The sequence below is a fragment of the Ranitomeya variabilis genome, chromosome 4, assembly GCF_051348905.1.
Source record: "Ranitomeya variabilis isolate aRanVar5 chromosome 4, aRanVar5.hap1, whole genome shotgun sequence".
Lineage (NCBI taxonomy): Eukaryota > Metazoa > Chordata > Amphibia > Anura > Dendrobatidae > Ranitomeya > Ranitomeya variabilis.
Genome location: NC_135235.1, coordinates 272,974,757 through 272,990,121, shown reverse-complemented (window position 1 = coordinate 272,990,121; position 15,365 = coordinate 272,974,757). Strand labels below are relative to the sequence as shown.

The following is a 15,365-nucleotide window of genomic DNA, read 5'->3' as shown; positions in this document are numbered from 1 at the left end:
CTCGTCGATGCCGGCTGAGCTTTCCAGGCCAATAATCACATTTTGTGTATTAAAATTGCATTTGTGATTTTTAATGACCGTCCCCTAATGTGCAACCAGATATTATTTCTGGTAAATCATAACGGAGACATGGTCGGAGGCGGCTGTGGCTGTCATTGAGCGTCTCCTCTTTTTGGAGAGATGACCCCGTACTTCTCCGCGCTGGAGCTTCCATCACCGATTTTGACTACAGCCATCAATAGTCATTAGATAAGTTACGAAAAACCCAAAGCGACCAATGTGTAGAGGGGTCCCCAAATGGGAAAGGTTTGCCACCATTGGAATTCAAAATGGCCGACCCTTTGTTACCAGATGAGATAAACTAATCTCCGAGGGGTCTGACAACTGCCCACTTTCTTCTGCCTATTGAAACATACAGCGAGCCCTACTGACAACTAACTCATGTGAATAGGGGTCTTCAGAATAAGATGTCAAGGGAATTAAGGATTGGGGGACTCTGGATTTTAACCCCTTCACCCTCAGGCCATTTTCCTTTTTTTTTTTCATTTTCGTTTGTTCCTCTCCCCTCCTCCCAGAGCCATAACCTTTTTATATTTCCGTCAACATAGCTGTATAAGGGTTTGTTTTTTTGCAGGACAAGTTGTACTTTTAGATGGCACTATTCATTTTACCACAAAGTGTACTGGAAAACAGGAAAAAAAAAATGCCAAGTGCGTTGAAATTGCAAAAACAGTTCAATTTCACAATTGTTTTTTGAGTTTTTGTTAAAAAAAAAAAGAAAAGAAAAAGTGCTTTAGTGGCAATTTTCTGAGACTCAGAGTCATAACGTTTTCATTTTTTGGGGTATGGGGCTAGGTGAAGGCTTATTTTTATGCGCTCAGAACTGACGTTTTTACTGATACAATTTTTAGGTAGATATGATGTTTTGATCGCCTCTTATTGCATTTTATTGAAATGTTCATGTGGCCAAAAAATGTCCTCATTTTGCGGACTGCAAGGTGCACCAGACCATAAAACGGTCCCCAAATGTTGGGGTGGAAAATAGGAAAAAATAGTTTTTAATAAAATAGTGGTTTGTCTTATAGTCGATTTTTCTGTATCACACTTTGAGGGCGGCTGCGGTGGAGCGGGTTCCCGAGAGGCTGGGTCACTACTGCGGGATCGTGGCTCCGGTGGCAATGGTAGGAGTGGGGTGATGCTGCGGACCCCGAGCTGGGAGGAGGGTGTGTTCGGCGGTGCGAGGTTGCCGCAGGCCCCAAGCTTTAATAAAATGTTGGCGGAGTCCACACACTTCCTATCCTATCGTTCTCATTGCGGGAAAATGGTCGCCGGAGGCGGCACATGTGGAGATTGGGATCTCTGCTCCCAAAGTCAACTGTAGGCTTCCGCGCCAGCTATAGAGGAAGATGCCATATGTCATGGGAGTGGGGAAGGTAAGAATACTTATTTGTTGCTTTATAAATGTACTGCAGAAGAAAGGATGGGGGAATTAATATAGGATGGGGTTTAGGATGGGGGCATTATTATAGGATGGGGTCCAGGATGGGGGCATTATTATAGGATGGGGTCCAGGATGGGGGTATTATTGTAGGATGGGGTCCAGGATGGGGGCATTATTATAGGATGGGGTTCAGGATGGGAGCATTATTATAGGATGGGGTCCAGGATGGGGGCATTATTATAGAATAGGGTCCAGGATGGGGGCATTATTATAGGATGGGGTTCAGGATGTGGGCATTGTTATAGGATGGGGTCCGGGATAGGGGTATTATTAGAGGATGGGGTCCGGGATGGGGGCATTATTATAGGATGGGGTTCAGGATGGGGGCATTATTATAGGATGGGGTCCAGGATGGGGGCATTATTATAGGATAGGGTCCAGGATGGGGGCATTATTACTGGAAGGGGCCAGGATGTGGACATTATTACTGGAAGGGGCTCCGGATGGGGAACATTATTATAGGATGCGGGAGATTATTACAGAAAGGGGCCAGGATGGGGTTAGTATTGCTGGAAGGGGCTCTGGATGGAAGACATTATTACAAGAAGGGGTAGATATGGGGGACATTATTAAAAGAAGCGGTAAGGATGATAGAATTTATTACAGGAAGAATCCAGGACAGGAGACATTACTACATGGGGTGCGAACACCTATTTATCTATAAGATCTAGAACATGACAAGGGCACAAACGTGTCTCCAACATGCAGGTGGGCCCAGGCCCAAATTTTGCAGCGGCGCCCCTTGGACTCCAGGTATATCTACATGAGAGGGCCCTTGTACAAGTCCAGTTATGTCATGTATACTATGCAGCACATCAATAACCGGTCCCTGATGTTAACGTGACGGACTCTCGAGTTGGTGATCGGCTTCAAACGAGAAAATGGCAGTGAGTCCCTAAACTGATTTAAAGTTTTCAAATTATCAGTAATAATCTACTCAGCGCTAAATCAAATCTCAGACGTTATGTGCAATGATTTTCTTCTCCGATCGATTTCATGTTGTTTTCCTAGTTACGGCTGAGATTGCGTGCCTCGCTTACAATGTAGCAGTGTCTGTGCGCTCACACCGCTGCATTTAGCTTTGTTATAATCTGTTTACCATTACAATCTTTCCAAGTAATTGGGCCAAGTGAATTGATTGACTGTCTCAGATTCTCAGAAGCCGGCTAGATGTGTTACTCACCTATTACATGAATTCGAAAACATAAAAAAAAATGAAAAAATGCATTTTAACAAATTAAATAACTAAATAATATTAATAACAATATTATTGTAAGTTAATACTACACTCATTTCCTATAAGGTTTATCTGACTTGGAGATACAGTATACCGTTTGCATCTTAAAGGAGACCTGTCACTAAATCAAAAGTGTCCAGTTTTTTTTTCTACTTTTATTCCCACTGCTCCTCTGAGTTTTCCGCTTTTTGTATTTTTTAAATCCGCCATATGGTTCCCGAAATACGAGCCTTTGTATCTGAGGAAAATGTGTATGGTCTGTAGTAAGGGGGCGTGGCTCACAGGGTGATTATGCAGGGCAGCATAAAGACACGCCCCAGAGGATCTGTGAGCCACGCCTTCTTAATAAAGAACATAATAATTAGCACTAAACAAAAAAGCCTATATCTCTGGTTCATTACGTTGGATTTTAAAAACGCAAAAAAAGTAATACTCAGTGGGAGCAATGGGAATGGAATAAAATAAAAAACTGGGCACTTTTTACTTGATGATAATTCCCCTTTAAATGATTTGTCCATCTTAATTGCTTCAGTGCATCAAAACTTAATTAAAAAAAGCTAAGACATTTATAATAAAAAATATCCAACTAGTTTGTGAATGCTGCTCCAGCCAAATCTGATTTTGCAAAAAGTAGAGGAAATATAGAATGTAGAATGACACTTTGTGTATTCTGTAACCATGGAGACACATAAATCTGCATAGACTGGTGCTTCAATGATAAGCTGCCCACAGCATGTCTTGCTTCTGAGATCCCCAATGACCTGATGTCGTCTGTCAGGGATTCTGCCAGAGATCGTTCAGTTGATCTGAAAATGAAGCTTTACACAGTCTCTATTTAAATCAGTGAGTTAGAGAGTCCTTTGGCCAAGTCAGTAATCTATGGCCATCAGATGGGATCCCTGAGATCTGCCTCCAACCTCTGAGCATTCCAGGCTTTTTCTTTGATTAGCCATTCTTGCACGACATCATTCTTGCGGCATGAGTGAGACGGCGCACCGGGACGGTTACTCATTAGAGGAGTTGGGTATTCCAAGAGGTGAGAGTCGGTTCTCATGGATTGTCAGAATGAGCCCACTGACAGGTTCTCAGTTAACCCATTCTTCATCCAGGAATAGACAGTGCAACACAGACGCTCTAGGTGGGAAACGGTGCAAAATGTTCAATCACACCCAACTGCATAAATTAATTTTAGCCAAACATTTCAGTAAAGAAAATTGACAACCCCTTTAATTTGTCCATGCAACACAAGATAATGAATTATTATGAGGAGCTAATAGTCATATATTGCATCTTAATATTTTACAACCACAGTATATCCGTGGTATATGTATCCATGATGTACTGTATGTACATTGGAAGTGTAAGTCAGTGTCTCAGGTTCAGTCCTGGGTGATTTCCCGGCGGATGCCCTGGATGTACAGCCCAGATGTGATGTGACCGAAGTCTTACCATGCCAGAGAAGTCTCTGCTCCCTCCATGTCTCCTCGCCTATATCACTACTGGCCGCTCTCCGGTGACTTCTGCGACGTGTGCATCCTGCAGTTCAGGGGTTTAAGGAGCAACTCCTAAAAATTGATTAAAAATCTCATTTTCATTTCAGCAATTAATCAAGCGAAGATGCTGGAGAAGAAGGGTCATTACTGTTTAATTACTTTTAAAAAACAATCAGGCATTTAAGATTACTGGATAGAAACCGATTTGTTTTTAGCTCTTTATGTGCATCCTAAAAAGGTTTTATGGTGAAGGTTTACGTCACAGATACATACAGCAAATGTCAGTATGAGGTGTGTGCTCGTCCTGGGGGCCTGCGGCCAAATGGAGGACATCTACCCCTTAGGCAATGACAGGAGGAAGTCGGGAAGTCGCCCCCACTGCAGTCTGACAGCCGACGCCCCGTGTGATGGCGCAGGTCGCACATAGCTAAGGCCGGCCGTGACCGTATTATTCACTGAGGAGTGAAGAGCCGGATGTTATACACTAGGGGTGAGAGGTTGGATGTTATACACCAGGGGTGAGGAGTTGGATGTTATACACTAGGGCTGAGGAGCCGGATGTTATACACTGGCGGCCGGAGGTTATACACTAGGGGCAAGGGGCCAGAGGTTATACACCAGGGGTGAGAAACCAGATGTTATACACTAGGGGCGAGAGGTCGGATGTTATATACCATGTGTGAGGAGCCGGCTGTTATGCACTAGGGGCGAGAGGTCGGATGTTATACACCAGGGGTGAGGAGCCGGATGTTATACACTAGGGGCGAGAGGTTGGATGTTATACACCAGGGGTGAGGAGTCGGATGTTATACACTAGGGGTGAGGAGCCGGATGTTATACACTAGGGGCGAGAGGTCGGATGTTATATACCATGGATGAGGAGCCGGCTGTTATACACTAGGGGCGAGAGGTCGGATGTTTTACACCAGGGGTGGGGAGCCGGATGTTATAGACTAGGGGCGAGAAGTTGGATGTTATACACTGGCGGCTGGAGGTTATACACTGGAGGGTGAGGGTCCAGATGCTATACACCAGGGGACAGATGTTATACACCAGGGAGAGGGGCCGGATGTTATACACTGAGGGGTGAGGAGCCGGATGTCATACACAAGGGGCGAGAGGTCGGATGTTATACACTGACGGCTGGAGGTTATACACTGGGGGCAATGGGGCCGTATGTTATACACTGTGGGGCAATGGGACTGAAAGGGAAACCTGAATTCAGTGAGTAAGACGTGCATCTTATACTTTTCTCCATATATATATGTACATGATCTATGGTGCCTTGTCTTTATGGAGGAAATGTTGCCACCTGATTCCACCTCTTATTATTTTGGAGGCTGAGATATAGATTTTGTTTCCACTCTTCTCCCCTTAAGAGCGTCCTTCGTTCCTTCCATTAGGTCACATTGATCCCAGATGTCTTTATCTTTTCTGTTGCAGATGCTATATTTGCCTGGCATGAAAGTCATACGTTGACAGGCTGGGCCTAAACCGCAGGTAAAAGATCTGCACCAAATCCAATTAGCTCTTCATTTGCAGCTTTTCGAGAGCTTGTGGTATCAGCGATTCTGTTAGAAAAGATCAAATCTGCCTTTTAATAGGATTACTCACAATGAGGAGGGTAGACGGGGAGTTTGCTCATTTACAGGTAACCGTAGACGTTTCCTACGAGGAGCGCGGCGGCCTTGGAGAGTCTGTATATGGGAAAGTGTGGTGGAAGAACTAAGCGAGAAGCTGCCCCTAGAATACCGAGAGACTGGTCCAGGAACTCCTCCGATGGCGGATGTATCAGTGACCATGATCCTGCTATCAGGTATGTGCTCTATATGGATGTAACATAAAATCACATTCACTTATTTTACCTTTACACTTGGAAAAGTTTTATATGTAACTATATATCCGAAATATTGGTTTTCTTTTATATTTGGGATATTTTGGTTGTAGAAATATAAATATACAGTCATTTATGTGAGTAATGGTTCTGCAATCAATACGATTATTAGATTCCAAAATTGTCTTTTGTGGCCTATCTATGTGATAAAATGCCCTATAGTTATAGAAGAGCTGCCCCTTTAAATTGTACTACTGGCGATGCTTGTGGCTGATGACAATGATACGCTATTGCTAATATTATCACTAATCGCAGTATTATTATTATTATTATTATTATTATTATTATTGTTATAATCAATATTTTTTAAATTTTTAATATTATTGTCTTATTTTATTATTATATTATTATTGTTATCAATGTTATTATTATTATTGTTGTCTTGTATTATTATTATTATTATTATTATTATTATTATCTTGTATTATTACTATTATTATTATTGTTTTATTTTATTATTTTTATAATATTTTTTCATTTTTAATATTATTATTGTCTTATTTTATTATCATATTATTATTGTTATTATCAATGTTGTTATTATTATTATTATTGTTGTTGTCTTGTATTATTATTATCTTGTATTATTACTATTATTATTACTATTATTATTATTGTTTTATTTTATTATTTTATAATATTTTTTTCATTTTTAATATTATTGTCCTCTTTTATTATCATATTATTATTATTATTGTTATTATCAATGTTATTATTATTATTATTATTATGGTTGTCTTGTATTATTATTATTATCTTGTATTATTACTATTATTATTATAGTTTTATCTTATTATTTTTATAATATTTTTTTTTCATTTTTAATATTATTGTCTTATTTTATTATTATATTATTATTGTTATTGTTATTATCAATACTATTTTATTATTATTATTATTATCATCATTAACTAATAAAAATGATAATAATAATTTTTTTTAGATCTTTTACCAATATACAATATTTTACTCACAGACACCAAGCAGAATTCTTGAAAACACAGGCAGAAAATCACCAAATATATCCCAAACTGTTTAACTTTTCATTATACAATACATTTCTTTGAAGAGCTAAATTCTAAAGTTTTTAAAATCTTCGTATATTGAAAATCTGATCTGGTTTATCGCCGTGTAATATTTTATTAAGATACATTGTATTTACTTGCAAACTACTACTACCGCCAGTATTATAAGTGCTGTGCTATTACTCTCACTATATTTTATAAATGTAACAATACATATCTGTAACATTTGCTGATAATTTCATAAACATCAAGAAAAAAATGTATTTGGCAAATCTATAAATGATGCTTATCACCTTGTAATGCCAGAAGCTGAAAATAATACAGAGATCGGGGGCTACGCGTCCAGCTCTCCCTGTTTTAGGGGTCTGTCACGGATTACTTTAGATAGGACATTCCTTTCTCCCATGTCAGTCACTGTTTGACTTTGAGAAGAGGTTCTGAAGCAGCTGCTGTGTATATTTACAGTCCCTTGCTCTGGCAGCTGCAGAATATAAAACTACAGCTGCTGCAGCGGTTCTTATTTAGGAAATTGAAGGAGTTTTATCCCAGGGGAAAATTAAGTCTCCCTACCACTTCGATGTTCTCCTTGAAGGTAAACTGTACCCACTAGAACCCTATTAAAGGCAACCATTCTCCTACATTGCACTGATGAGGGGTCAGAAACCCCGACACAGCCTCCTTCATATGGAGATTCTGTTTTTATATACTCAGTCATGAGACAAGGCTCCTTAAAGGGTCGATATTGACTTCAAGGATTGCTACATCCAATAGTCGGTAATGGACACCCTGTCCTCTGACTCACTAAAGAGGCAGTTTGAATACACTAGTCGCTTGGTCATGCCTTCGGGCGATATGCCCGATCATGGCCCGTACATCTTGCATGTGATTTTTCCACTCTCGAGCCTTTCCACATTGCACGTGCCATTATAAAAGATGTTGCGTACATGGGCAGGCTGAAGCACTCTTTCCTACAGCGCATTTGCACTGGTTGAAGTGCATGTCCTATGAGCAACTGATGTTATGTGTGGTCACTGAGACAGCGGTGGAAGCCAGAGTGTGGGAAAATCACATACATAATACATAGTATGTGAGTATGTGAGCAGACGGAAACGTGATGGTCTTCAGTAAGGAAGGGGGGCCTCAAACTGTCCCTGGAACTGAAACCTTAACTATCCCTTTCCCAGGGGTACTCTTGAAGGTAGAGAGGCCTGAGTCTCTGACTTTACTATGCTCCTGATAAACCCTCATCTGTCTCCTCCCTCAGCCCATGAGGCATGGGACAGAAATGTAGGGTAAACAAGACACAAAGACAAAACAGGGATAACAGAAAACCTGTATCATACAAAAGCACTAACCAACAATACGGAGGAGGATAGGGACAGGGAGGAATAAACTAAATGTAAACAGGGACCAGGAGTTAAACACATGTACAAACCACAGAACACTACTACAACTCTACTCCAATCACTTAACTTTAGCACACAGCACAGCAAGAAAAATCTTTCACCGGCAGGGACAAGAAGGTCTGAACAGTTTTTATAGGAAGAGGTAATGACCAGATCAGAAGCAGCTGAAATGGAGCTGCATGTTTCTGACCAGCATAGAAAGGGTCATTAACATCTTCAGCACCAGAGGAAACAAAATCCATTTAATATGGGACACAAATCACACCATCTCTAAAGAAGACCTGTGATTCATTACCCGACGTGACCGTCTACCTCCAGGTATTCCAGGGGAACGTGACACTCTTGTGACTGAATGTGATTAATATGTGTTTACAAAATCCAAGTAACAAGATAAAAAAAAAAACCTAGACAACCTCTTTATCTTTCCAAAACTACACTTCTCAACATTGAAATTGCATCACTAAGGGCTCGGACGAGTGCTATCCGTGGGTTTGACAAATCACACTTGTACCCATGTTACTCTATGAGGCTGTGCACATGTCTGAGTGGTCAAACAGAAAAATGGCATGATGCACAATTTGCCTCCCAGAATCGAATAACAATCACCCATTCAAGTCAATGGGTCTGTGAAAAAAATCGGACCGCGCTCGGATTATAAGTGCGGTCCGAATTTCACAGACTTATAGAACCAGAAAGTGGAGAAACTTTATTTTCTTTTTCTTTTCTCTTCACCTCTCACTCTAATCAACCTCTGATCAAAGTCTGATCAGACTGTGATTGGCATAATTCGACCGATTCTCTTAGAAGTTTCTTAGAAGGAAAGGGAACCATCATCTGCACCTTTTTAAACAAAATGGTCAAAGCTTCTCGGTTTATTCTGGCATATGAGCGCCATGTGCAGAAATCCCCGCACTTACAGCTTCGGCTGCGGTCAGTGAGGTTTTTAAATCATCTGAGGAAGGTTCTCCATGCTGAATGCTCTTGGGAAAATCATCAAGATCCACTTGTGGCTGCTCCCCGAGTAAATGCAAAGCAGAAGATGATGCAGAACATGGTGGCACGTTTAGGCCATGCGGGCTGCTCACAGTAGCACAAACAACATGAGTCTTGTTGTGTTGAAAAATGGCCCATGGGATACTTTGGTGAAATGGCTGCACCACTAGTTTCATGACCAAATTCATGTAACACCAAGTGGTTAGAGACCTGGAATGAAAACTTTAGGGGTCTAGCCACTGTACGTTATACCACCCCACACCATAATACTGAGAGTAGGTGTGATGAACCCTTAGGGCTATTCATGCCCACATGATCTACAGACCAATAACTTGCTATCATTGCATCCAAAACAAAAGCCGGACTGGTCGCTGAAAAGGACAGACCTCCATTCCAGCCTACATTGCCATCTTGCTAGGTAACACTGGCGCTCGCCACTAGATCACAGACCAAGAAATTCTGACCCCAAGCCACTGGAATCAATAACAGAATATGTGCCACTCCTGTGAAAATAAACAATAGCCAAAAAACAGATGCTGCGCTTGGGGGATATGGCCAGAGATGCCAAACTTGCGGTGATCGACAAATAAAAGTATTTCCACCAAATACTAGATACATACACAAAGAAGCAGGAGTATGGTGTGGCTGAATAGTGCAACCACAGAAGCCCTTACATAGCTGACACAGCACCCGAGCTGCAGGAATCCTATGGCCGCATGAACATGAATGATACAGCACGTACTCTAGTGAATGTGTATCTGCGACCAGGTGATGGGACTACCAACCGCTACGTCCGGCTGTGCAGCTTGGAGCTTGGGGAGCGGAGGTATAGTGGCAGGGAACACAAGCAGCTGCGCCGCACCAGAGGAGCCCGGCCGGGGGCGTCCCTGGATACAGCTGATAAAAATGGCCGCCAGCACCTGCTCACGTGTGCTCGCATGTGACGTCACAGAGCTATGGAGCAGCGTTAGGAACAAAAAGGGTAACCAACGCGTTTCTAAGGGATGCGCCCGTCTTCATCAGGGTGACATCACCTGTGCAGATCAGTAACATCTCCAGCCCGCGATTTCCATAACTCCACAACGTTTCCTTCTTGGTGTTGCAGTTTCAGTGTTGAGGACTGTATCTAGAAATCCCTATACAATGACTCCATCTATTATCCAGCCTTGTGTAATACAAATACCACTACTCTTTTTTCCAGCAGCCGCATTGCAGACATTTGCCATCGATGTTCCACAAATAAAGAATTCCAGCTTACTTCATCTGACAACGAACCTTCTGATCAACTACAGTAAAAGTGTCAGACCCGTGAAGAACTGGAGCCAAGCCACCATGGTGTACATTGACCTCTTTGTCCACGCTGTGCTGGATGTTGTAAGTCATATTTTTTTTAAGTCTGATTATTACAATTAAGCTCCACTAAAACGTTGATATAAAGAGAATAAATACTTGTATTCTAAGAGATCTAAAAATTTAAAATGTGCCGATCAAGTGATGTAATACATGGACAGACTGGGTCGGCGGGGGGCTACTCATCAGTCTGGATTATAGAGGAAGGTCTCATGTAGGATAACCCCCGGTATGACATCCAGTTGCCCTACTAGTATGGATGAGGCAACATTCTAAACCCCTGTGTAGTCTTAGGGTATGAGCACATGATGTTGTTAAGACAGACTCACCAAGATTTTCCAAGGTGAAGCTACTTTAGGAAGGAACCGGCGGTCTTTTTCCTTGATCAGCATCGCTGTCGGTTTTGTCGTCTTTGCTGCATCTTTTTTTTTCTATGATTTAAACTATAACTAGCGGAAGCTGACGAAGAATGAACGTAACTTCTCCGGAAAGTCTTTTTCTAACTGGATTAGAATAGTTTCAGAAAGTTCTGATTCTTATAATAATATGCCAATAAAATTGTTATAATTTCTTAAGTGATAAAATCAAACAAATCTATTAATTTGTAATGAATGTCCTAATGCGCAGAATAAAATTCACTGCATAGTAATTGTCTTAAAAGCGAAACTACAATAATGAATTTACACTTTTTATACATTCTATCCTGTAAATAACTTTTTTTTCTTTTTTAGAATATCATATGGCAAATAAAATGAACATTTAAAATAAAAAATGAAAAAAGTTCTAATTTAAAAATAGCTAGGAAAGGCTCTTTAATTTTACAAGTGAAACTTTGTACCTCTCATAGAGCAGCTGGACTCCATTTAACTGGATCATTCTAAAGACGCCCAACAATAAAAAAAACATGGCGCCATTAATATCCTAAGGAGAACGTGTAGTCACAGGTAGAAAACAAGTATGAAGATCCGTTGTCTGCACCCCTGAATAACATCGTTCTCCTGATTAATGACTCAGCAACTAATTAAAATAGTGCGAGGAGCCGGCGATTTGTTTAATGTGTCATCTGAAGGTGACGTCCCACTTAATCAAAGATAAACCGCAAACAACTACACAGAAAACAAGTAATCAATTCAGGAGCACAAGTTTCCAAGAAATCCACTTCTGACAAAGTTCTTTAGCCGCTGGTTTATGTCTCCAGCATGAGATTATTTATTATTATTATTGTTTTTCAACTATTATTATTATTATTATTATTATTATTAATAATGAAATGTAATGTTTTTCTTCTATTAATAGTAGTATTTTTAGTATTTTATACCATTTACATACTAATGCTTTGAGTTGGTCTATACAAGCATTTTCTCATAGTAACAGGTTCCAATTTCATACATGGATCGCTGCTTCCTATAGGTGGCGCTAGAGTTCTTTTTCACTTCCTCTCTAAAGAGACAATTTGCATATTTAATTTCCCAGATCAGCATGCATGGCTTACAAGTCTCCTCATTTTGACATGCCAGGTTTGGATTATCACTCGCCACGAAGGGAAACGTTACCCCAGAAGAGCATGCATGGCTTACAAGTCTCCTTGGTCTGACATGCCAGGCTTGGCTTGTCATTCTCCACAAGGAGAAACGTTACCCCTTAACCCCCAGAGCTTTTTTCTGTTTTGCCTTTTCGCTCCCCTTCCCGGAGCATAACTATTTTATTTTTCCGTCAATATGGCCATGTGAGAGCTTATTTTTTTGCAGGACGAGTTGTACTTTTGAGCGACACCCGTGGTTTTAGCATGTCGTGTACTACAAAAAGGGAAAAAAATTCCAAGCGCAGTGAAATTGCAAAAAAAGTGCAATCCCACACTTGTTTTTTGTTTGGCTTTTTTTCTAGGTTCACTAAATGCTAAAACTGACCTGCCATTATGATTCTCCTGGTCATTACGAGTTCATAGACACCTAACATGACTAGGTTATTTTTTAGCTAAGTGGTAAAACAAAATTCCAAACTTTGGTAAAAAAAAAAAATTGCACAATTTTCCAATACCCGTAGCGTCTCCATTTTTCATGATCTGGGGTCAGGTAAGGGCTTATTTTTTGCGTGGCAAGCTGGCGTTTTTAATGATAAAATTTCAGTGAAGATACTATCTTTTGATCGCCCGTTATTGCACTTTAATGCAATGTTGCGGCGACCAAAAAATGTAATTCTGGCGTTTTAAATTTTCTTTCCGCTACGCCGTTTAGCAATCAGGTTAATGCTTTTTTTATTGATAGATTGGGCGATTCTGAACGCGGTGATACCAAATATGTGTAGGGTTTTTTTTTATTGTTTTATTTTGAATGGGGCGAAAGGGGGGTGATTTGAACTTTTTTATATTTAAAGAAAAAATATATCATATTTTTAAAAAATATGCCATGCTTCAATAACCTCCATGGGAGGCTAGAAGCTGGCATAGCCTGATCGGCTCTGCTACATAGGAGCGATGCTCAAATCGCCTCTATGTAGCTAAATTACAGCATTGTTATGAGCGCTGACCAGAGGGTGGCGCTCACAGCAATCCGGCATTAACAACCATAGAGGTCTGCAGGAGACCTCTGGTTGTTATGCCAAAGCACCGATGACGCCGCATGGCTGGAAGTGCTTGTTATATGCCGCTGTCAGAGTTTGACAGCGACATTTAACTAGTTAATAGGTGCGGGTGGAACGCAATTCTGCCGACGCCTATTGCGGGCACATGTCAGCTGTTCAAAACAGCTGACATGTCGCAGCTTTGATGCGGGCTCACAGCCGGAGCCCACATCAAAGAGGGGAATACTGCCATCGGACGTACTATTCCGTCCGATGGCAGAAAGGGATTAAGCCCCCAAAATGGAACTAAATACTAAACTTTTTGTCAACACTGATCATCCAGACTTGTATATCTGTAAATGTATTTGTCATCCTTTTATCACATATTTCTGTATTACTGGATAATATAATACTGTTGTCATCAAATGAATTATTCCCCATCGTTCCCAAGTTAACTTCAAGGCTCTCGCAAAGGTTCATTTAGGCCTAGGTAATCTGACCAAAGACTTTCATACTTTATCTTCTTGGACCCCACCAATCAGGAGATTTTGGATCCCATTTCCATTGTGCCAAAATGGAGTGAGAGTAGATTACGTCAAATTATGGCCATTGTACTCACTTAGGGCTTGTTCACATGTTGCGTTTTTGCCAGGTTTTTTCCTGCATATTTTTGCAGTAACAGCAAAGTGAATGAGATTTCTGTTTATTTCCTCCTTGCATCTTTGCATCAATTATTTTAGCGTTTTTTGCATATTTTTACCCATTTGAATGAAAGGGGAAAATACACACTTAAAAATGCATTAAAACACACATAAAAACTTGCAATAAAAATACACATTTTATGCGCCATTTTTCCTGTCAAGACACTGTTTTTTGGTGCAGCAAAAATCTGTTGCAAATACACAACATGTGCATATATCCTTGCTGGTAGGCTACTTGGTTTCCTAGAAAATTGGCCCTAGGATATGTGCATCTAAGTACTCCATTAAGGAAATGGACTGATGACCATCCCTGTACAGCGCTGCAGAATAGGTTGGCTCAAACGAGACTGTGATGGCAAGAGCCATGCAATGTTAAACCAGCTCCCTCCTTCTTCTGCATCCTTTCTTGTCTGGCTTGGGATCACTGACTCCTATTCTCCCTCCTATTTGATAATTATATAGTATATAATATTCCCTTCAGTGTTGGACTAGATGAGCGGAGCAGAGACTGGATGTGTCGCTGCTGAGGGCAACTTGATAAATAGAATCAAGCCCTGGTATATAGTAACACCCCATCCTGTGCCATATATGTTATATTTCCACTGCATAGATGAAGTATGAATAATCTCTGGTGGTCTACGTGTTCAGACCCCACTGGTTCCAATAAAACTTCCTTGTGTAACTGGAGCTGTTGTTAGCATGTGCGACCACCACTCCTATAAACAGGAATGGAGCAGTGGTCGCGCATGCTCACTACTGCTTCATCCCATCACCAAGTCCCCGGTGATCACACATTTAGTTTGCTTTTATCCTTGGATACTAAACTCCAATGCACAGTACAAAAGATGGTGAGATTTTTCTTATCTTCCAGGATGGGCAAAATCAGAAGCTGACAACAAGCATATGGTACAGACAGGTATGTAGACGACATTCTCATCTGTTAAATATATAAATTGAAGGTTTTGGCTTCTCTAACTCTTTCAAATCAGATGTGATTGTCGGGGAAGCTACGTATGGGCAGATATTTTCTCTCCTATGGCGTAAACTTACCGTTCAGCTCCAATGAAGGTAACATTAACGTACTGGCTCTTTATAACGGTACATAGACAGGTTGTACTGAATAGGGGTCTCCTTTTTTTACCTCAATTAACCTTAAAAGAGTTTTCTGGTACTTTATTACTGATGGTCTATCATTAGGATAGGTAG

The 15,365-nt window shown here is 40.7% G+C and overlaps 1 protein-coding gene across 3 annotated transcripts in view; it reads left to right on the top strand.

Annotated features, from left to right (window-relative positions):
• HTR3B (5-hydroxytryptamine receptor 3B) overlaps nucleotides 1-15,365 on the top strand; it is a 76,566-nt gene that overhangs the window by 37,308 nt on the left and 23,893 nt on the right. Inside the window, exons 1-5 of one of the 3 annotated variants that reach the window (XM_077249968.1) lie at nucleotides 3,443-3,581; nucleotides 5,675-5,731; nucleotides 5,860-6,047; nucleotides 10,754-10,923; nucleotides 15,031-15,075. In XM_077249968.1, the coding sequence (XP_077106083.1) occupies nucleotides 6,011-6,047; nucleotides 10,754-10,923; nucleotides 15,031-15,075 (252 nt within the window). In that variant the 5' untranslated portion in view covers nucleotides 3,443-3,581; nucleotides 5,675-5,731; nucleotides 5,860-6,010. Of the gene's footprint in view, nucleotides 1-3,442; nucleotides 3,582-5,674; nucleotides 5,732-5,859; nucleotides 6,048-10,750; nucleotides 10,924-15,030; nucleotides 15,076-15,365 lie in introns of those variants that run through there. The other 2 variants (XM_077249967.1, XM_077249969.1) reach the window with 2 other exon arrangements.